The sequence below is a fragment of the Penicillium arizonense genome (genome assembly GCF_001773325.1).
Source record: "Penicillium arizonense strain CBS 141311 chromosome Unknown PENARI_contig012, whole genome shotgun sequence".
Classification (NCBI taxonomy): Eukaryota; Fungi; Ascomycota; class Eurotiomycetes; order Eurotiales; family Aspergillaceae; genus Penicillium; species Penicillium arizonense.
The window spans coordinates 199,970-220,687 of record NW_019173289.1 but is presented as its reverse complement, the minus strand read 5'-3'; the positions used below and the strand labels follow the sequence as shown (position 1 = coordinate 220,687).

General features: G+C 51.4%; 7 protein-coding genes across 7 annotated transcripts; 4 read left to right on the top strand and 3 right to left on the bottom strand.

Moving 5' to 3' along the window:
- Nucleotides 1–454: 454 nt before the first annotated feature.
- PENARI_c012G07043 (uncharacterized protein) lies at nt 455–2,569 on the bottom strand (the record flags this gene model as incomplete). The annotated part of the gene is made up of 1 exon (XM_022632955.1): nt 455–2,569. One exon carries the CDS (start codon nt 2,567–2,569, stop codon nt 455–457), a length of 2,115 nt encoding a protein of 704 aa, XP_022487340.1.
- Nucleotides 2,570–3,255: 686 nt separating this feature from the next.
- Nucleotides 3,256–5,086, bottom strand: PENARI_c012G01442 (putative acyl-CoA dehydrogenase; the record flags this gene model as incomplete). The annotated part of the gene is made up of 3 exons (XM_022632809.1): nt 3,256–4,491; nt 4,559–4,907; nt 4,944–5,086. 3 exons carry the CDS (start codon nt 5,084–5,086, stop codon nt 3,256–3,258), a joined length of 1,728 nt encoding a protein of 575 aa, XP_022487108.1.
- An 866-nt stretch (nt 5,087–5,952) lies between these two features.
- PENARI_c012G11207 (proteasome regulatory particle base subunit RPN2) lies at nt 5,953–9,624 on the bottom strand (the record flags this gene model as incomplete). Its single annotated transcript, XM_022633051.1, has 5 exons — nt 5,953–6,273; nt 6,328–8,568; nt 8,624–9,144; nt 9,206–9,375; nt 9,485–9,624. The coding sequence occupies 5 exons, from the start codon at nt 9,622–9,624 to the stop codon at nt 5,953–5,955; spliced, it is 3,393 nt and encodes a 1,130-aa protein (XP_022487135.1).
- Nucleotides 9,625–10,132: 508 nt separating this feature from the next.
- On the top strand, nt 10,133–11,512 carry PENARI_c012G10893 (uncharacterized protein; the record flags this gene model as incomplete). The annotated part of the gene is made up of 1 exon (XM_022633046.1): nt 10,133–11,512. One exon carries the CDS (start codon nt 10,133–10,135, stop codon nt 11,510–11,512), a length of 1,380 nt encoding a protein of 459 aa, XP_022487289.1.
- A 324-nt stretch (nt 11,513–11,836) lies between these two features.
- PENARI_c012G03584 (uncharacterized protein) lies at nt 11,837–12,914 on the top strand (the record flags this gene model as incomplete). Its single annotated transcript, XM_022632862.1, has 2 exons — nt 11,837–12,084; nt 12,149–12,914. The coding sequence occupies 2 exons, from the start codon at nt 11,837–11,839 to the stop codon at nt 12,912–12,914; spliced, it is 1,014 nt and encodes a 337-aa protein (XP_022487280.1).
- A 692-nt stretch (nt 12,915–13,606) lies between these two features.
- PENARI_c012G09359 (putative Patatin family phospholipase) lies at nt 13,607–16,092 on the top strand (the record flags this gene model as incomplete). The annotated part of the gene is made up of 3 exons (XM_022633014.1): nt 13,607–13,879; nt 13,962–14,806; nt 14,856–16,092. The coding sequence occupies 3 exons, from the start codon at nt 13,607–13,609 to the stop codon at nt 16,090–16,092; spliced, it is 2,355 nt and encodes a 784-aa protein (XP_022487268.1).
- A 2,320-nt stretch (nt 16,093–18,412) lies between these two features.
- Nucleotides 18,413–19,153, top strand: PENARI_c012G01709 (uncharacterized protein; the record flags this gene model as incomplete). The annotated part of the gene is made up of 1 exon (XM_022632816.1): nt 18,413–19,153. The coding sequence occupies one exon, from the start codon at nt 18,413–18,415 to the stop codon at nt 19,151–19,153; it is 741 nt and encodes a 246-aa protein (XP_022487364.1).
- Nucleotides 19,154–20,718: the final 1,565 nt, after the last annotated feature.

The following is a 20,718-nucleotide window of genomic DNA, read 5'->3' as shown; positions in this document are numbered from 1 at the left end:
ATAACGTTAGGGCACTGTTAACATATCTATGTGCCTAATATCTGTGAATATAGACGTTAAGCTCTTCATGGATCTTCAATTTGCCTGTAGGCTAATACATCAGCTATAAAATATTACGCAGATGATTATGCCTATGTATAAATCGACGACAACCGACAAAACAACCTTTTTGAAAAGCACTAAGATATACTCCTCATTCTTAATGCCGTCTAAAACTTGAGTCAAGCTGCTCAAGGCTGCTTAAAGCAATATGTCACTTTTAAATAGTTTTGGGCCATAGAGCCGTGCCCTAATTCGGACATCCGAACTATGTGAACATATATTGAAGTCACGATAGCACCGCCATTTGCTTCTTACTAGAGCTCAACAAACCCAAATAAACAACAAAAGTCAAATACAATAGATATATGGGAGCCTCCATCTCCCAACAGAATGAACAAGACTATGGCTCTACCTACCGATTGGTAACCAGCCCATGGCCATACGAAGCACGCCAAAACGCAGCACCTTGTTCAAAGTCATCGGTGAAAGACCTTTCGATCTCAAGCTGAAGGACACCTTGTCTAATCCATGTCTCCTCTTGTAGCTCAGCGAACCGAAGCAGCCAGTGAATTTGAACCGACTCTCGGAAAGTATCCCAAAACGGTCTCAATCTCTGATTGAGCACGCGAAGTTTCTCCTTTGTGGCCTCTCTCAACCTGCTCGTCCTTGTCTCTCTTTCCGATCCACGCGGCAGCTCTGTGGTCGACTCCATATGGGCTCGATTGTACGCGATGATGATGTACCAATAGATTCTTTTGACGCCTTCGGCATCACGCCAGGCTTCTCTGTCAAGACGAGACAGGACGATATCGAGAATCTGCACACAGTTGGCGTTCATATTGAGCGCGGCGTAAAGTGCTGCGTCTGTGCGTGCTAATTCCCCGAACCCGTATTGGTCACAGAACCATTTGATAGTTGCTGGCTGGTTTCCTTTGGCGGCAGCGCGTAGAGGCGTAATGCTCTCGGGGTGGTTGCGTCTATTGAAATTAGTCCTTGTCCTTGGTGACACGTCCGAATGTTCATTGAGCCATCTCATAATATCAGAACCGTTCGGGTTCTCAATTGCCCGGTGCCAGATTGTTCGAGATGTATCGGGCCGTCGATCATTGATGTGCTCTTCGTCCGAGCTCCAATTGGGTGGATCTGAGCGATTCGGGCTGGGTGTCCTCTGGGGACTGGGAGACCTAGTGGGATAGTACTCTTCTTCCTCCTCGCTTTCACTATCGTCGTCGTTTGTGTCATTCCCCTGGTTATTACCCTGGTTTACTTCCTGCCCTCCTGGAGGTCTAGGCGCAGGCCCTGGGTGCCTACGGACAGGAGGCCGTTCACCAAACCTAGGAGGAATATCTGGGTCATTCACATAAGCGATAGCAAAATCGGCCCTAGTAGGTACGCCATCGAAAAAGGAATGATCAATAGGGTCACCATATTCAGCATCCCGGTTCCACAGGTGATGAAGCGGTAAATTATCATAAATAGGATCACCCTCTGGCGGAAGACGGTAGGGAAGGGTGTTCCTAGGAAGATATGCAATATTGAATTTTTCATACCGCCACAGCCATTCAGCCATGTATCGAGAAGCGAAGCTACACAACTGGAGCTTGAGACCATCATCATTCCACAGAAGTATAGGGAAGCCTTTCGATGAGAACTTTTGGACCATCGCCATAAACACTTGTGGGTCTTTCATACGCGCCACATGGTGTGGGATGGACATTCCCCCGATGCTTGTGGGCATATGTCTGGGATCGACCCCGGCGTTCAGAATTTCATCAAGCAACCATAGTACCAGGCCTCCTTCGCTGCCCGGGAATAATGGGACTGCTTCAATTGCCGCATGAAGAGCGGATTTTCCGTACATGTCGTATCCTATGACATTGAATAAACCAAGCTGGCTTGCCATTGCGATGCATCCGGTGCAATGACATTCTGATATAAAGTTGTAAAAGTAGGTCTTCTGTTTGGTACCGGTCATGTTGCTGGCTCTGCGGTTGAGCCGTATTTGCTCTGCGTTGTTGTGGGCTGTCTTGAAATCTGGGTAGACCTGCGAGGGCTTGAAGTGGATGTTGAGATATTGTGCGCCTGGGCCGTCTCGTAGCCATTGCCACGCCATCACGGCCAGCCTTGGTACTTCTTCAACAAAGACATGCAGGGCATGGAAGTCCGTTGTACTCGGCTTATCGGTTATGATATGCAGTAATAATGGGAGGAGAAGCTTAAACATGTCCTCGGGCATGGTGGTGAGATCAAGATGGTAGACGGTGAGCTCAAGGGCGCGCCTGTCCGGTTGAGTTCTTTCGAGGATTCTAACCCAATTTAGACCAATGGCATTCGAACCCTTGAACCCACTGAACTGGAGAGGAGTAACATCGGGCTCACTGCGATGGCGTATTCGTTGGGCAATCATGGAGACGAATACGAGCGCGGTGGGTGGGGAAGTAGTCGCGGTTCCATCCTCAAGGATCCTTTGCAGAAGAGGGTGATTGGGCGTGGGGAATAGGTTGATATCCGGGGTTGGGTTATCCATGGTGGTTAGATTCTCTCTTCAGATTCAATGCAGGATCATATGGTTATATCATACGGACGCGTATGTAGTGAGCGCCTATAGCCTGCCTTTTATCTAAAAATAAATCCGAGTTAGAGAATTTTCGAAGGGCTGGAAACAAAGAAAACGGAAGAAATGACAAAGGCCAATAATTCCGCAGCGCTTCTGCTCGAAGTCAACATTGTGATCGTGTCGCCGAATCAAGTCGAGGCCTGTACCATATCAAATACATGCCCCGTTTTCGAGTAGACCGTAGGAACCATGTAGCTCTTTGGCTTGGAATATACCGACCTTTCATGGAAGTAGCCTTTATCAAAGAACGATGGGTGAAACGAGCCACGGCAATAAAGTATGCAGATCGAAGACAAAGAAATTATTAACCACTCGAAAGGCAAAAAGTAAATGAATAAATAAATCTTATATCTCAAAATCCGAAGTACTATGAAGCAAAGATCCAAAAAAGGTGATCTCACCATGAACCAAGAAATATACAAAAAAATTCAACGTATGATACAAGACAAACCATAGCAAGATCAACCAAAAAGAAGCAGTCACAGACGAAAGGATATCTAGCCAAAAAAAAAAAACAGGGAAACAATCATGAACCAAGACGAGGGACGGGCAAATCTCTATCGTCAAACCCAAGAATCAACACACAAACGAATGCTCTATAGCTTCATGCCAAACATGCCATGAACACGCAAGCTCTGACGCATACTAAGGTCAAGCATGATCTCCTCACTACCACCAGGGATTGCATAAGCACGAACATCACGGTAAAGCCTCTCGACCTTACCACCCTGTCCACCACGGCTATAGCTCAGCCCACCGAAGATCTGACTCGCCTCGCGAGCGCAGAACTCGAAGCAAGTAGTAGACTGGGCCTTCAAACCGGCAATAGCACCGCCAAGCTTGAGCATGGCCTCTGTCTCTTCCATGCTCTGGCACTGGAAGATTATGTTCTCGAGCCAGTTATAGGTAGCCTCGATCTGGCGGGCCATGTGGGCGAGTTTCATGCGGATGACGGGGTGCTCGATGAGGGGCTTGTTGAAGGTCTTGCGCTTGTGTGCGTACTTCATGGATTCTTCGTAGCAGACACGCGAGAAACGCAGGCACTGGATTACGATTCCGATGCGCTCGTGGTTGAAGTTTGTCATTATCACCTTGAACCCTTGGTTCTCCTTGCCGATCAGGTTCTCGACTGGTACCTTGACGTCTTCAAAGGTTACGTAGGTTGTGCCGCTGGACCATACACCCTGGCAGTCCATGCGGCGGGTGCTAACACCGCCGGCTTCGCGTTCGATGAGGAGGACACTGACTCCGTTCATGCCGGGCTTGCCGGTGCGCACGGCGGTGGTAAAGTAGTCGGACCAGATACCGTTTGTGATCCACTTCTTCTCGCCGTTTACGATGTAGTGCTTGCCATCTTCGCTCAGCTTGGCCTCGCAGCCCAAGTTGGCGACGTCACTGCCCGCATCAGGCTCGGTGATGGCAAGACAGATACGCTTGTCGCCGGCCAGGATACCCGGCAGGATTCGGTCGACCAGAGGCTTCTTGCCGAACTTGACCAGGGGTGGGCATCCAATGCCGAAGCCTCCGATCAAGTTCCAGACCAGACCGCCGCTGCCTGCACGCGACAGTTCGTCGGTCAACAGCATCTCGTGGAACAAGTCCCAGCGATCTGGTGTCACCGACTGCACGCGGTGCGGGGTGTGATTCACAGGGTATGTGACACCCAACAGACCGGCCAGGTATCCTCGCTCACCCATCTGCTTGTAGATATGGGGCGGGACCTCCTTGCCCTCGTCCCATTCGGTCACATATGGCTCAATCTCGGACTCGACCCACTGGCGGACTTCGTCTCGGAGGGCGGCGTGGGAATCGTTAAAGTAGGGGGAGGCATACTAAGGACGCAGAAAAACATACATTAGTCTCTGTATACCCCGATTTAGCCGAGGTAGCAAAACTTACACCCTGGTACCATGAAGGGTCGGCGAAAGGAATCAAATCTCCGTAAGGATCCTGCGGCGCACCGGTAGCAGGCGGCGTCACAGAAGAAGAGGACTCAGACTGAGGCTTGGGCTCGGGAGCAGCCTTCTTAGGAGCCGGCGCCGGCGCCGGCTCAGCGGCCTTCTTGGTGTCCAACGAACCGATTTGCAGCTGACCCTTGTACTTCTTCAAAATGCCCTCATTGTGGTACTTCCAGAACTGCTTCGAGGCGTCCTTTCCGGCAACGCGCTGGAGAACTAAACGTGCATAGTCAATATACTGCTCTTGGGAGTGGCGGTTAGCCTCGGTGACGACGTACTCTTCTTTCCGCCTGTTCAGATAAGGAATGTTAGCATGTGATCCTTACGCAGGGTGGCGCATGACTTCGGACATACCAGGGTGCTCGTCTTGGAACTTGGATACATCGTAGACGTCTTCATCGATCACGATCCAGAGGTTGTCGCCCTTGCTGTGCGACGCGACGTCGTCTTTGCTAAATGTCTTTGCCATAGTGTCGGGGGCGAGAGTAAGAGGTAAGAGGTGCGGCGGGGAGGTAAAGATAGAATATGGTGAGCAAAGGGTGTAAGGTGGGGAGAGAAGAAAAATAGTTAAGTCCGGGGAAGCTGAAGGAAAGATATATGAGTCTGGGGTTTCATAAATAATTTCCGGTTAGTTCGGGATATATTCCAAACCAGGACAAGTGGTGTAGGATTCCAAAGGGGGCCTCGGAGTATGAAAATAAGTTCACATGCTCTATGTACATTTGTGCAGCAAAGCGTAAGAATCCCTTAGTCTCTTGTCTGTCGGCTGCTGATCGCTTCGGTCATCCCCGTTGTTGGACTCTTTATTGGCTCGAGGTGCGTCATAGTCAGAATGCCGAGGCAGACACACGTGCAGGGCGGTGAGCTGAGGGAGCATGTGATCGATGAGTATAGAAGGACAAAGGATCAATTATCGCACATAGTTAAAAGTTGAACAGATCAAGTGTATATTACTAACTAGAGAAACTATATATTCCGACTGTAAAAAGCCTGGATATGTGTAACAACAGTAAGTACGGGAGAGTCCAGTCATGGTATAACATTAGCTACTCCCATGCTTGCATGTGCAAGTACCTGCATCCTAGAGCCCAATTTCAAATGCCCACGAGACGCCGCCATGACACTTTTAAAATCAAGGCATACTGCTTATGGCAGATTCTACGGTGCAGAACAAGCTTACGTGGAGAATGCAGTGCAATTTACAAAGTGGATAAACAAAGGAAGTCTCATATCAATCAGTTGAAAGCCACATCAGCTTCCAATAGATCAGGTCCAGATAGACAGCCTGATTAGTCTAGTAATACATCCAGCATCAAGATTCTATGACGCATCTCCTTACTCCTCCTCACCATCTGACTCGTACGAGAACTCGTCAGGGCAAGGCGCGTCCTCCACACCTTCTTCATCTTCGTCCACCGCCGTTAGAACACCGGCAGCAGCACTGGCTCCACCAGCAGTAGCAGCAGACAGGGCAGCCCGAGCATCAGCCCGTTGAGGGGTTTGCAGGGCCGCGGTGCCGATAGCCGCTTGCAGGCGGTCCTGGAGTGTTTCGGTCTGAGGGGGTGACTGGCGAGCTTCCTTGCTGGCCTTGAGCTCAACAACTTCGCGAGGCTCGTCGGGCTGCTTGTCGAGGACAACGACAACACCACCAGTGGGCTAAAAATACTGAGTTAGCGCAAGATTTGTGATAGTATGTAGGATTGAACATACCCTCTTTACCGGCTCATACCGCGGGTCTGGGAAAGTGAGGTATTTGAGCTGAGCTGGGAGTACCCTTGACAGGTTGTCCAACTCGTATCCGACCTTCTCCCGTTCCGCCTTCTTCTTCTGACCCTCGGAGGCAGCCTTCTCGGTCTCGGTGCCTTCTTCGCCTTCAGCCTTGGTGTCTTCCGTCTCCATAGCATCCGGTAGCTGATCAGAGACCTTTGGTGTCGTAGGGGTCTGATCAATGTCCATGCTCTCACGGCGAGCCTGCTTCTCCCGACGCTGAGCACGGCGCTTGGCCTGGGCAGTGGTAGAAAGCACGGCAGTCTTCACCTTCTCGGGGGCCTCTTCGGTCTTCACCTGTTGCTCAGGGGGATAGTCGAAGAGACTGGGGCGGGTGTTGCTGTGGAACTTGAAGTGGGGGACCTCAAGCTTTTGGTCAACGCCAATGACGGATGTCGGGGCGAAGCTGAGCGACAAGAAATGTGTGAGAGGGAACCAGTACCAGTACTGGACGAAGACTGCGGCACCAACAATACCGGGCATGTTGAGGTTACCGGTCTGTGTCTGCAAGCTGATGGTGCAGTTGCGGCCACCGGCATCAATGATACCGAGGGCAATGGCACAACCGAACTTGGCCATGGCATCTTCGTGGCGGTCACCAAGCATCTTCATCATGGTTTTGCGAAGGCTGGTAACACGGGGGTTCATAGCCTCGTTCTGCTGGACGAGGACCATGGCGAGGGAGATCAGGGCTCCCTGGCGAACGAAGTCGGTCGAGTCCTTGAGCATGGGCTCCAAGAGATCAATTGCTTCGTCCAGGCCAGTTCCAGCACAAGAAATACCAAGCGCCATGGCAGCACCGTAGCGGACGTGGGGGTTGTACGACTCAGAAAGTAGCTCAACCATGCGAGGAACGCTCTGGTGCTTGCGGAACAGGATGAAGCCCAAGCTGAGAACAGCGACGCGACGCACATCATCGTTGACATCACTGACCGCAACATGCAGAAGCTTGCGAACTGCCTTGTTGCTGCCACTGCCACAGTAAGCCAGGGCAATGGTCATGATACCACCGTAGCGGAGGGTGGGGTCAGGGTCGCCGAGGAGACCATTGATCAGCTCGTCGGCACCTTCCTGGCGACCATACATGATCAAAGCCATGCCCATGGCGAGACCACGGACGATCTTCTCGTGCTGTGTTTCGTGTGCGTACTGGATCATGTCCTCGAGAGCCTTCATGTTACCAGTGCCAAGCATGATGAGACCCATGGAAAGGCCGACAGCCTCTCCGTTGAGGGCGGAATCAGTGTAGAGAACGGTCCGCAGGTCTTCGAAAATGCCTTCGTCACCCGTGGCCATACCGGCAACACCCAGACCAAGAGCTCCACCGTGTTGAACGACTTCTTCTGTGGCCTTCTTGAAGTGGTCCCGGATGATGTCAACGGCCATACCACCGTGGTTGGCGTAGATAAGACCGAAGGCATAGAGCGAACCACCTTGGCTGTAGACAGATCCAGAGCCTCCGACCCCAGCGATGTGCTCACGGGGTAGATAAGGCTGGAGAAGCTTCTGACCCTGGCTCAGGTTGCCGCGGTGGATACAGCCCAATGCGGCAGTAGCCGTGAACTTGGACCAGTTGACTGCCTTGCCGAGCCATTCCAGGTTGTCACGGAAGAACTTGTCATGGGTGGTTCCCGCATGCATGAAGGCATTCGAGAGAGTCACTGCAGTGTGGAAGATAGAATTGCGAGCTTCGAGGCTGTCGCGAATCTTGTTCAGAATCGCGATATCCGCCTTGTTGTTTCGGTATAGGAATTCTAGGTTCAGCTGGATAGTCTTAATACCATCGAGAATCTGGAGAATGTTTTTAAATGCTGTGATCGCATCATCCGGCAGATTGGTATTCTTATCACCCGAAGGCCGGGAAGAGCTGCCCTGGTCTTCAAGTAATGCGTCAGACTCCTTTGGCTCATTCTCATCCTCGTTTTCCTTCTCGGTTTCGCTTTCGGGGACAAGCTCAGCGATTTCTTGCCGAACCTTCTGAAGGAATTCTTGTGTGCTGTTGTCGTAAAGGTCGAAGGAGATTTGGTAGGCGACCGCAAGGGAGCGGGAATCACCTTTCTCGACCAGCTGACGAAGAATGACGGAGGCCATAGAGTGTTCATTAAGGAAGACAACACATTTGGCAATTGAGAAGTAGTCAGGGGCCGGGATCTCATTCAGCAGTTCCAAGATAAGTTTGAGGATCTAGAAGGAATACCGTTAGTTGACTCATTTCATACGGGGGCTTGGGATCACAAACCTCGCTGCGGAAGGCCCGCTCTTGGACAATGCCCATGCAAATATCTAGAACATACTCCATCAGCTCCTCGCTGCTGCGAGAATCGCCCTGCTGCTGCTTCTCGTCGGAGCTAGCGCGCAGGATAGCCATGCGGAGCACATCCAGACTCTTGGCCTCGATGGCAATTCCAATAACTTGACGGTATCGCTTCTGGCGGAAGCATTCTTCGAACAGACGCTCAATAACAGTCTGGAGTTGGCCCTGGACACCGCGCTTCAGTACGAGGGGGGTCTCCTCGTGCTGAACACTGGTGTCATCGCCACCGGGGTGGGCGGCGTCAATACCGGGAACCTCGGCGCGAGAGAGCAATGATTTCGATGGCAACGCGGACTTCGAGAACGGTGTGATGGGGGATGTGAGGCTTGCAGATGTGCTGGTGGCGCCGTCGCCTGATGATGGGAAAGAGGTGTTCAGGTTGGCGGACTGGTCAGCAGTAGGCCGTTGGGCAGCAGATAGAGAGATGAAAGTGTCGACGCATTTCGCTGTGTTCAATCGAGTATTAACCATCCAAATTCAGGATGATGGTGATGGTTCTCAACTTACCAATGATGGTCTCCTCATATTCGCCGCCGTTCTCCAACTTGAACAGCTTTCCAGCGCCCAGAGCAAGGACCATGCTCTCATTATATTCCTGCAAATGGTAGTATACCTTCGAAGCAACTAACGCCGCGAGTCCGCGTTCTGGGAAGGATTCGTCTTCATAGAGAGCCTCACTGGAGGAAGAGTTAGCAGGGGTGCAGTCATCGGTCGGACTCGGCAGGAATGGCGCAAGAGCGAAGACTGATCCAAGCTGTCACAATTCTGGGAGAGAAAAAAACTCACATGTCAGGAACAGCATTCACAACTTCTGTCCAGAGCAGATCGATCTGAGAATCTAATGACTTCAATGCAAAGACCTTAAGCTCTGGGTCAGGCTCGGAGAGAAATCCGACCAAACCGGCGGCCGATACGAGTCCGACCATCTTGATTGGGATAGACGGCTCGCGTCGAAATTCACGGGATGGGTTTCGAGGATAGATCGATCTGTTGTTGCTGTGATGAAGCAACGGGATCGGGAGGGAGCTTGGAGAACAGCGAATCAGCCCCAGGGTCGAACAAGGTACAAAGGGGTAATCAGGTGCCCCGAGAAAAGAGAATATAGCAAGAAATACAGAAGATGATTAAATGAAAGAGACGAAATGGATGAAGGGCACGTACAAATAGAAGCTGGAAGCAGACAACAGAAGCTTGCAGGCGCGAGACTGACGTTGACGGGAGAGCTGACTGCTGACTGTGCACGTCACGTGCTCATCAGCTGCAAGGCCGCGGACGGACCTGGAATCACCTGGCGAGTGATTCTTACTTTGGTCTGGTGATCTCCTTCACAGCTGGCTGATCCATGCCTGCAAACTACTAAATAGCTGTTTTTCCCAGGGCCACGTAGCTCCAACTCCAGTTTGAAGCTCCGCCGGCCACGCTTCCCTGTCCGCCATGTCAACACTTCTCCAGCAATCGTTCCGTGATAAGAGGCTGCCTCCAGTCCCAGCAGCAGCTTCGACGTACCATCATGACCCTCTCCTATATGTTGAACGACAGACGAAACACATACAGCGTAATCTTCAGGTTCTGATTGACGCGCAAAGCGACGGCCTTCTCTCTGGACTGGCACGACCACGGTCAGACGAATCCTACAGCAGAAGCTTGAGTCGAAACACTTCCGAAGCTAGTCGCTCGCAATCCCCTTCTGCGGTCCGCGCTAGGCAACCTGCATCCAAGAAAATTGGACTTCGGGCTGCTCGAGATGGCATCTTCCAATCGATCTATGACCTACTGAAGCTGCGAGAGGAAGAACGAGCTATCATTACGACTCAAACGGAGGAGAGAGAAAGCGCGCTACATGATATAGAGAGCTTTCTCTCAAAAAGAACCGGTCTCGAAGAAGCCATCGCTTCTATACATGGCGATCAGGAAAGCCAGCATTCAAAGCAACTAGAAGAAGAGGCTCGGGCCCTCGCGACTGACATTCATGAATTGGAGACCAGGCTGTATGAGATGAAAGCTAAACATCGACATCTTGTCAGTGAGATTTCACATATCAACAACTCGGTCGACGCGAAGCTATCTTCCTATACTGAATCTTTGTCCATACTCGACTCCGATATCCGAAAATACCTCCGAGACCCTCCCATTCAACCGATGTCGCAACGTTCGGGTGAATCAACCTTCCACTCCTTGAACCCTAAACGCCGCACACTTGACATGGCCCGGGAACATTGGAACTCTGAGCAAGTCGGTTTACGCAGTAGACAACAGAAAGTAGATGGAGAGATTCTGGCGCTGGAAGAAGGAGGCGGAGTGTGGAAACAAGCAGTGACCGACGTCACCGGCTTTGAGAAGCGCCTCAGGGCCAACATGCGACATTATGTTGAGATGTCCACGCCAGCGACCGAGTCCGAACGATCCACATCGACAGACTACAAAGACGAACTTGTTAAGAATATCTTGGATGATTTGGAAAAGACTACCCAATGCGTTGAATCGCATTTGGAGCTCGCCGAGGACAAGGATTGGAAGCTATTGGTTTGCTGCATTGCAGCTGAGCTAGAAGCTCTGCGGGAAGCAAGGGGTATGCTTCTTCCCGCATTCGGCTTGCCGGTGCATGAAGAGGATACACCCCTGAACTCGACTGGCGATGCTTCTCCGAAGGACCAGGGCCAGGATGAAGACCATCAGCCCCCCTATGAGGATCCGCTAGCCCACGACGACCCGGAACCTCCAGCTGACTTGCTGAAGGATGCAGATTCTCATCATTCGGATACTGGGTCAAGGTCAGAAGATGATGATGAGCCAGATCCCGCTTGGTTGACCTGATGGAGTATATAATGAATTATGATATATATTTGTGACACGATCTAAGTAAATATTAACATATACTTCGGCTTTTTAGATTGAAAATCATCCCTCTATTCCCTTGCCTCTTCCGTAAAAGTTTATTCTAGGTTTGAGGCATCATCAATTCCATTATGTATACTAGGATTGTTTGATCCTGGAAGTCATGTTCATGTTGCGTCCAAACCGCGAGTTCCACTGGGGGACGGACCCGAGGCCTCACCGAAGACACTCCCTGGACTTCTTCCTATCAACAGTTCACCAGCGTTTCGAGGCAAATAACCATGCCGTACGATTAATACAATGATGGATCTTCCATTACCGACCTTTTCATTCGCGATCCCCTCAATCCATGATGGCAAACAGCTGGAATGTCGCATCTATCTCCCACCCGCATTCCAAAATATAGAATCAGCAACAGCTTGGGAAAACCGCGGCGCCATCGTCGCACACCCATACGCACCTTTGGGAGGCTGCTATGACGATCCTGTCGTGGGTTTCATCGGCGGCGAGCTGTTACATTCAGACTGCATCGTCGGAACCTTCAATTTCCGGTACTATTATATTACCTACTCCTGGTATTGGATCATGAACCCAAGCAGCTAATACACTCTATAGCGGAGCCGGGAACTCTGAAGGACGAACAAGCTGGACTGCCAAACCCGAGCTAGGAGATTATGTCTCATTCTACGGGTTCATGTTGAAGTATCTTCATCAATTAAAGCTTGCATTCTCCCCAAGTGACCAAGCAAACTCATCCAAACTTCACAACACGGGCGAAGACGAAAGCCCAGATGTACGTCTCGTCCTGGGCGGCTACTCCTACGGGTCCTTAATCGCCTCCCACGTCCCATCACTCGAAGTCATGCTGGACATTTTCCGATCCGGGCCGACATCAACCTCAGCCTCCACGCATAAACCAACGCCAAAATCCGAGATATGCAAAGCATCAATGCGGATAGCTACATCAACCCTGGAGAAATTCCCAATGACTCACAGTCACAGTCTAGCTGACATCAACCCCACCGCTTTGACAACCTCCATCTCCTACCTTCTCGTGTCTCCGCTCCTACCCCCAATTAGCCACCTCCTAACCTCCTTCTCGACCTTATCACTGAATGTGAAAGCGGATACTGGGAGTGATACCCGCATCCCCTGTCGTCCAGCAGACCAGCAGAGCACCCACCACACTCTAGCGCTCTTCGGCGACCAGGATACATTCACCTCTGCTGGGAAACTGGAGAGGTGGTCAGACGAAATGGCGCACATGCCGCGCAGTCAGTTCCAATTTCGGAAAATCGATGGCGCGGGCCACTTTTGGCGCGAAGATGGGGTTGAAATGCGGGCAAGACATGCGTTGAAGGTGTGGCTTGGTCAGATATGATATCAGTTGCTGCCCAGGTAGCTATTCCACTCAAATATGTTGACCTATTGTGGTATACGGAGTTCCTTGACACGTGAAGATCGGAGCGCACATGCTGCATGCATGTGAACAAGCCCCCCGGGGCCCCAGGGGTTCTGATAAGCTCGCGATCTAGGATGCATATAGTTAGGGAATACATAGATGTTTAGATCATATCAGATGATATCAGATGGGAGACAGAGAACATAATCAGGTGAAATTGACTACAATGTAAGAGACGAATAAAACATTGCCAACACTGCCCTGCCAACATTCAAGTTATTTAAGGATCTTCCCGGTGAGGGAAATGTTTCCCCACCGGGATCTGGGGTGTGTTCAGATGATGCGTGAGATCATAGGAAGTAAAGTGACTGCATAACCGGCGATTACCGGTTATCAATAATTTGATACCCCAAGTCGACGCCAAGTCGCGTGATTGCTACATTCCAAACCTGAAGGCTGAAAGACTGGGTCAAGTTAGGCGGCCCAATTCCGGGGAAAATAGATCGGGCGGATCCTCGTGACGTTTTTCAGACCGCCCAGTTCACTTAACTCTTGACTCTTGCAACTCTTCATATTCTTACTATTCTAGTCTAAGTCTTTTCTGATCTTGACCTTGACCTTGGGCTACATTTCGGAACCCGGATGGCTTGCTTCCGATGCACAGGCCTGCGATGTCGGTGTTGGGCGACTCCACAATAGTCCAGTGCCATCATGGACGCAAGCAAGCAACCGAACACTCAGAACATGTCCACACCAAATCCCAACCCCCGCGATCCCTGCGGAAAGCAGTATCGATACCAGCCGTGTCATCCCTGGTGAAGGACTCATGGAATTGGGCCGGCGACACCCTACACACCTACCGCGATGGCCTCAACAAAGAACAACGAAAACGAAAGGCCGAGATCGAGGACCGGAAGCAGATATTGTATATGCACATGAAAAATGTAAGTCTATGCTGTGCACCTGGGCGCTAGGGGCGGTCGCATATGCAGAATCATCTTGGCTAACCAACACTCGGGACTGCAGGCCGTGTCGTACGAGGAATGGCGAAGTTGCGCCAGCGAACTCGACGAACTGGAAGACAACAACGCTTGGAAGCAGACGTTCGAGTCCCCCGAATACGACAATCAGTTGGTCCAGGATCGGTTGCGACAGCTGGAAGAGGCGCGGATTAGTTGTGATGTGAGTCGGATGCTGTTTCTCGTGCGCACGGCGCTGAGTCGGGATCTGGCGCATATGAGCAATGCATCTCTTTATCGGCATTCGCATATTGGTACTAAGGACTTGATTGATCGGTATATCACCACCGCCTTGGAGACTATCACTACGCTGGTCGATCTGTCCGTCCATAATCGTTGCGATGGACTGGAGCTGAAGTATATCCTGGACCAGTTGCTCGCAGCTCGGCAGGCTTTTGGCCGCAGCGGTCTGCTTTTCTCTGGGGGGGCGACTTTCGGTATGACCCATATTGGGGTTCTCAAGGCTCTCTATGAGGCCAAAATGATTCCTCGCATCATTTCAGGAGCATCTGCTGGTAGTATTGTGTGCGCAGTCTTCGGCACACGTACAGATGACGAACTGCCGGCGCTGCTGGATACCTATGTGCATGGAGACTTTGCTGTTTTCAATAAGAAGGGCCAGGAAGAAAATCTCTTGCAGAAGATGACTCGCTTTTTGAAATTCGGGTCGTTCCTTGATATATCGCATTTGGCGAATACCATGAGAAGCTGGCTAGGAGATCTGACCTTCCAGGAAGCATACAACCGCACTCGCAGGATCATGAATATCTGCGTCTCGAGTGCCGGTATGTATGAGCTTCCGCGGTTGCTGAACTATATCTCTGCGCCGAATGTGTTGATTTGGTCTGCTGTGTAAGTGATCTGCTCCGTTTTTCTCTGCTCCCTGCTAATGTCAATCAAGGGCTGTATCATGCTCTGTGCCTTTCGTGTTCAGACCATTCACCCTGATGGCCAAAGATCCTTTGACAGGAGAAACAGTGCCGTGGAATGACCTCCATAAGCAATACATTGACGGCTCTGTCGACGGCGATCTGCCAATGACCAGGTTATCAGAGATGTTCAACGTCAACCATTTCATCGTCTCCCAAGTCAATCCTCATGTAGTGCCATTCCTCCCCAAGGAAGAAGGACCCCAGGTCGAGGCAGAAGACGGACAATCCTTCATTCCTCGATGGATGAACACGATGACACACCTTGCAAAAGACGAGGTTCTTCATCGAATGAATGTCCTCTCAGAACTCGGAGTTTTCCCAACATCGATGACCAAGTTCGCTTCCATCGTAAAGCAGAAATATCACGGTGATATCAACATCTATCCGGAACTCATATCCTCCAACTTCCCCCGACTCTTGGAAAATCCGACCACGGAGTTCATGCTTGCGGCATGCCTAAGCGGCGAACGGGCGACATGGCCACGGCTGAGCCGGATCCGAAACCACTGCGCTATCGAGCTCGCACTAGATAGTGCGATTCAGAAGATGCGGGCCCGGGTAGCCTTCAGTCCGAGTCAGGTCGATTTACGAATGCCCAACCCCTCTCGTCACTCGATTGGTTCAGTAGACAGCAATGGAAGAGGCGGACGCCACAGACGGCGTGGCTCCCACAGCCATGAACTGGAAAAACGACGTTCAGGTGGGCAATCGCGGCAACAACCAGTCCGAGAATTGCGCAAAGCACGCAGCACCGTATCTCTCGAGAACCCACCTCTAACTCTATCAAACGAGTCAATGCAACCGAGGACCCACCGCCGGACATCTTCGGCATCCTACAACAACGGAGCAATATTCGATATCGGATCTAGCAGCGATGATGACTACGAAATCCCGCGCTTGTACACAGTCCGACCTCGACCGGCAGGCCATCGAGCGTCCTCGGAGTCAATTTCCTTTAGTGGAGCAACTGCAAACTACGGGCTCCGCCACCCCGTCCGATCCCGGCGATCCTCATTCTCTTCTGGCCTAACCTACAATTCTTCCGCTCCCACTTATCGAGCCTCGCCGAAGCAGGTTTATGCCTCTTCGGCTCGTGAGTTTTCCACGACCGTACCACCCTCATCCCGCCATCTGCTCGGCATGACCCCAACACCAACAATCCATCCGAGCTCTCCTGACCTTTCCATGCGCAAACAGCGGCACTGAAGAGCTTTAACGGGCAGTTCAGGTACCATCGGTGCTCAACACCCACAGGCCGCTAATCATTCTAGTCCCCTGAATCGGCTGGTCAATTGGCATGGGAAGCACATTTCCTGCACCCCTTTTGACACATGCGACACAGCATCCACTACAGTATATTCGGGTTTCTTCACTACATTTGCTCCGGCTTCGTTCTTTATAGGGTTTGGCGTTGTAACACGGCCTGGGCCCACCGCCCGCTATACAATTCCCCCTTTCTAGACTACCTCTATAGCATTTCCTTTTGGTTTCAGATTTCGGCATGAATATTGCATCCAACGGATTCACAATGATTTGCTTTCCTTTCTTCATCCTTGGTTATCTGACAGACATGTGACGGTCTCGAATGTATGTATAGCGGGGAAGTGTTGCGCGTACATACGCCAGGTGGCAAGAGCAGCAGCCACGGCCCCAAGATGAGATCAAGCTCGAGACTGTTAGTCCCGATTCCGGCTATACACCCTGTACAATAATAGTGCACATGTAGTTTTAGTATCAGGTCTCAGGGTTTTAGGTTAAGGATACGAGCTTCTGCCCGTGGCGCTAGTCGGCCCTGAAGCTAAGCCCTTTCCCACCATAAGCTCCGGCCCCAACCGGCTCAAAGGCAAATCAATCCAAATGGCCCCGTGGATTCAAACCTTGGAAGACAAGCTTGGCAACTGCATAGCCAACTACATAGAAGACAGTGGGGGTTCGGCAAACCAATATGAGGAAAGAATCGGCATTTATAAATTTAGTCAGCGGAGTTTCAAGCGCTATGGCCCCGGGGGCCCTCGGGGCCAGTGAACAACAAAGACGATATGCCAAGATGAAGTCGAGACGCAGACATAGATCATGGATCATGGATATGCAGGCTGCAACGCGTGTATGGCAAATTGTATCGAGATTGGGAAGAGCTAAGAGGAAGTTCAGGAGCCGTCGATCTTTCATGCCACGGGACCCACCCTGCTGGAGCAGACATTGCTTGATCCAGTCAGACTTCCTCAGTCCAGCCCCAACCCCCAATTCCTTCAGCGCTGACGACGACTGTGATGTTTTATTCTTTGGGATCCGCCACTCTACTTTTACCCTGGAACAAGGGCATCTGTCTATTTACAGCCTATGTCATCGGTGACTGAGCATCCGCGGATGTTCCATCTTCAACCGTTGGGAAAAGTCCAATTTTGAGTCGCACTGGTTCTTGGATTGAGCACGCTACTAAGACCCTCATTGGGAACAACCAGGAGGCCCATATCGCCGATCCGTTAGTGACCATTGGACCTCACTTATCAATCAGTGGCTCCGCCAATCTATTCCCCAATGCATAACGTTCGAGTCCACTTTATTCCGTGGATACGTGGGAATTCTGTGACACAGACTGTATCAGCCTCGATGGACGCGCTGTGGCAAATCCAGCGTGAAACGAAGGAACTGCCACGCTGTGACAGGGATTGCTCCATGGGGCTGGAAATGATGAGATGCTGATGCGGCCCCCAGCCATCATGGTGTGCGGCTATGATGTGCTCTGGCACGCCGAAGAGGGGCTAATTGGCACAATGCAGACAACCCTGAATGCAGGGTTCGCAGGGAAACAAGCTTAACGGACCTCTTTCTCAAAGCATTCATCGGCCGGTCCCGTTTTCTTCTCCTGGAGCGCCGTCTGCATTGGGCAGGTCCTACGAACGACATCGAAGCCCTAGGATGTGATACGGACAGACTATCACGGCAGATCATTGATATACACGGAATATGATCGTCGCCCTATTTTCTGGTACCTGCCTTTGGCGCCTGCAGCCTAACCGAACTGTCGATACCTGCCCTGTTGAAGGATCCAGGGACCACTTTTTCACCTCTTCCACGTTGGCTGGGCTATCGGTTCCTGCAACGCCTTGGAAAATACCTCAGCCCCAGACACCGCAGTTGCCGGGTACCTGCTGGGCCCCATCCCTGGCGCTGTCCCTGACGACCATAAGGTCCCTGAAGGTGAAGATCGTCAATACCCACTTGGATTGTTTGGTGGATGGTCTAGCCTGTCCACCTGGCCAGCCTTCTGGGGCGATAGAACTGAAGTCATGGCCCGATCACGGAATCCATACTGGCCTGATGACCCAATGCTCCCAGATCAATCCTGATACAGCGGCCAGTCTTATAAAGACTGCTCCATTCCTCCAGACCAGACTTTCCCTTCTTTTTCGAACTATCAGTCTTACATTTGATATATCCATCCCATATATCAAAGCCTGTTTCGCAATTTATACACCTCCATTCTTTACTTGTTTCATAAATTTATAAACACCAATCTTTCACAATGAAGTACACCGGCTTCGCCGCTATGGGCTTGATGGGCTGCGCCCTCGCCCTGCCCCAGGGTCCTCCCGCTCCTTTCCCCGGTTCCCCCAGTGACGCTCCCACTCCCACTGGCCTTCCCCCAACCGGCTTCCCGACCTCCTCGGCGACCTCCTCGGCGACCTCCTCGGCGACCTCCTCGGCGACACCCTCGGGCCCCCCTCCCAGCGGCACCCCCACCCCCATCGCCTTCCAGAAACGCGACGGCTTCCCCGACCTGCTAGGCGAGATCTCCTCCAGCCTGCCCTTCACCCTCCCCGTCGAGAAGCGTCAGGAGCAGCCAACCGGCACCCCAAGCGGTACCCCCAGCAGCACCCTCAGCAGCACCCTCAGCAGCACCCTCAGCGGTACCCCTTCTCCAACCGGAAGCCCCTCCGCCCCGGCCGGCCAGGGCTTCGGCGGCTTCCCCTTCGGCAAGCGCCAGTTCCCTGAGCCCAGTAGCTTCTCGACTCCCTCGAGCTCGACCCCTACCCCCTCAGGCACCCCCTCAGGCACCCCCTCAGGCACCCCCTCAGGCACTCCCTCGGGCACTCCCTCGGGCACTCCCCCTCCCTTCCCCACCGACGCTCCCAGCGGCTTCGAGAAGCGCCAGTTCTTCCCTACCCCATCGGGTCCCACCCCCAGCGGCTCTTCCTCAAGTGGCACCCCTACCGCTACCCCCACAGGCCCCCCTCCCTCGGGCTTCCCCCTCCCCCCTCAGTAAATCCTTCACATTCCTGAGCGGCTGAGCGGCGCTTCTCCATCTACGCGCGTGTAGAGCTTGCAGAATGTGCGTCTGAGATTATTTGATGCCGTCCGTGGACGTCTCGCGCGCCTCTTGTACATATCTCATGCTTATGTTTATGTGCGAGGACTCGTTGCTGGTGATGGTATCTTTCTTTTTTGACGTACATACTGGGATTGAGTGACTCAGTGCCCGGTACTGTATACTATATTACTTATGGGCTACGGATTACGGGTTATAGATTGGGTTGAATGGTTCTTGTTCTGTTTCTGTTGCTAGAATTAAATTCTACTTTACCTTCCAGATTGGAATACACTCGCTTTATATTTTGAAGTATTGGGTTTCTTGTAGCTTGTTTCGTCACTTCAAGTGTTTGAATATAAACTCCGAATAGGCCGATGCAGCCAGCTCGACCGCTGATAATCCTGTTGCTGTGCAAAACATCGAATATGCTATCTTCGTTCGAGCGGCCGCTTCCACGAATCTGTCGGAAGACAAACTTCCACCAAAATGAAAATAATGAGTATCAAAAGCGTATGGGTAAGCTTTTCTTGATTGGATTACGTTCGCTTTTCGGTTACACTTGCCTATTCCTTTGCCTTGGAGATGCGCTTTATTATTGTTTTGTTTGCACGCATCATGCACTTTTTCACCCTCAGCTTTATGATGACGATGCGAAATTTCTTATCACATACACTGTGTAGTTAAGGTATTAGAACTTTGCACAAACATATTGGAAAGGAGACTAACTAGACCAAAAGGGATGATAAAACCCCAAACATGAACTAACCCTATAAGAAACCTATTCTAATTTCAATATCAGCTATCCTATAACTAAACCTTCAGGATTGACATAAGATAGATACCAGTAATTCCGCTTATTAGACCTGTGATCGACAGATAGACTGCATAAGAAGATCACCACCAGGCTACGATTGAGGAAGACTCAAATGAGCTTCCCAAGCCAAAAGCAAACACCCTTGTCCCACCATCTCTCTCCCTATATGAGTCCAGCAGGTGACCTGCACAGGAATAGATCGTAGGCATCTGGAAGCAATGAAAATGGCCGTAGAATGGCGGAATCTGATGTTCTGAACCCGTCTCGTCCTTTATGTTCGCTTGAAAACTCACCTTGCCTTGACTTTTGAGAGATTCAAGGGCATTGAAATGGGAGCGCATGTTGGGTCCGGGTCTTCGTCGTGTGACGGATGCAAGGGTTGGATGAGTAACTTTGAAAGAAAAAAGAAGGGGAATCATCGTTCTTAATCGCGTCGGACCAGGACGAATGGAGTCCATGAGGCCGACTGGTCTTCAGTATTGGCCGCAGGTAATAATTTCCGGCTTGCTCAAGGGATTTCTCTGGAATCCGCCAGTTGTCGCCCATCAAGGGGAGTGCTCTCGAGCGACCGCTTGTCGTTCTCTTGTGACCCCTGCGTCGTTCTCTTATCGATTTTATATTAGATAGCAAGAAGGAAGTCGAAAATATCCCACGGTACACTGTCCTTTTATTTCTTTGATTCCTGTTCACCTAGCCGTCTGGAAAC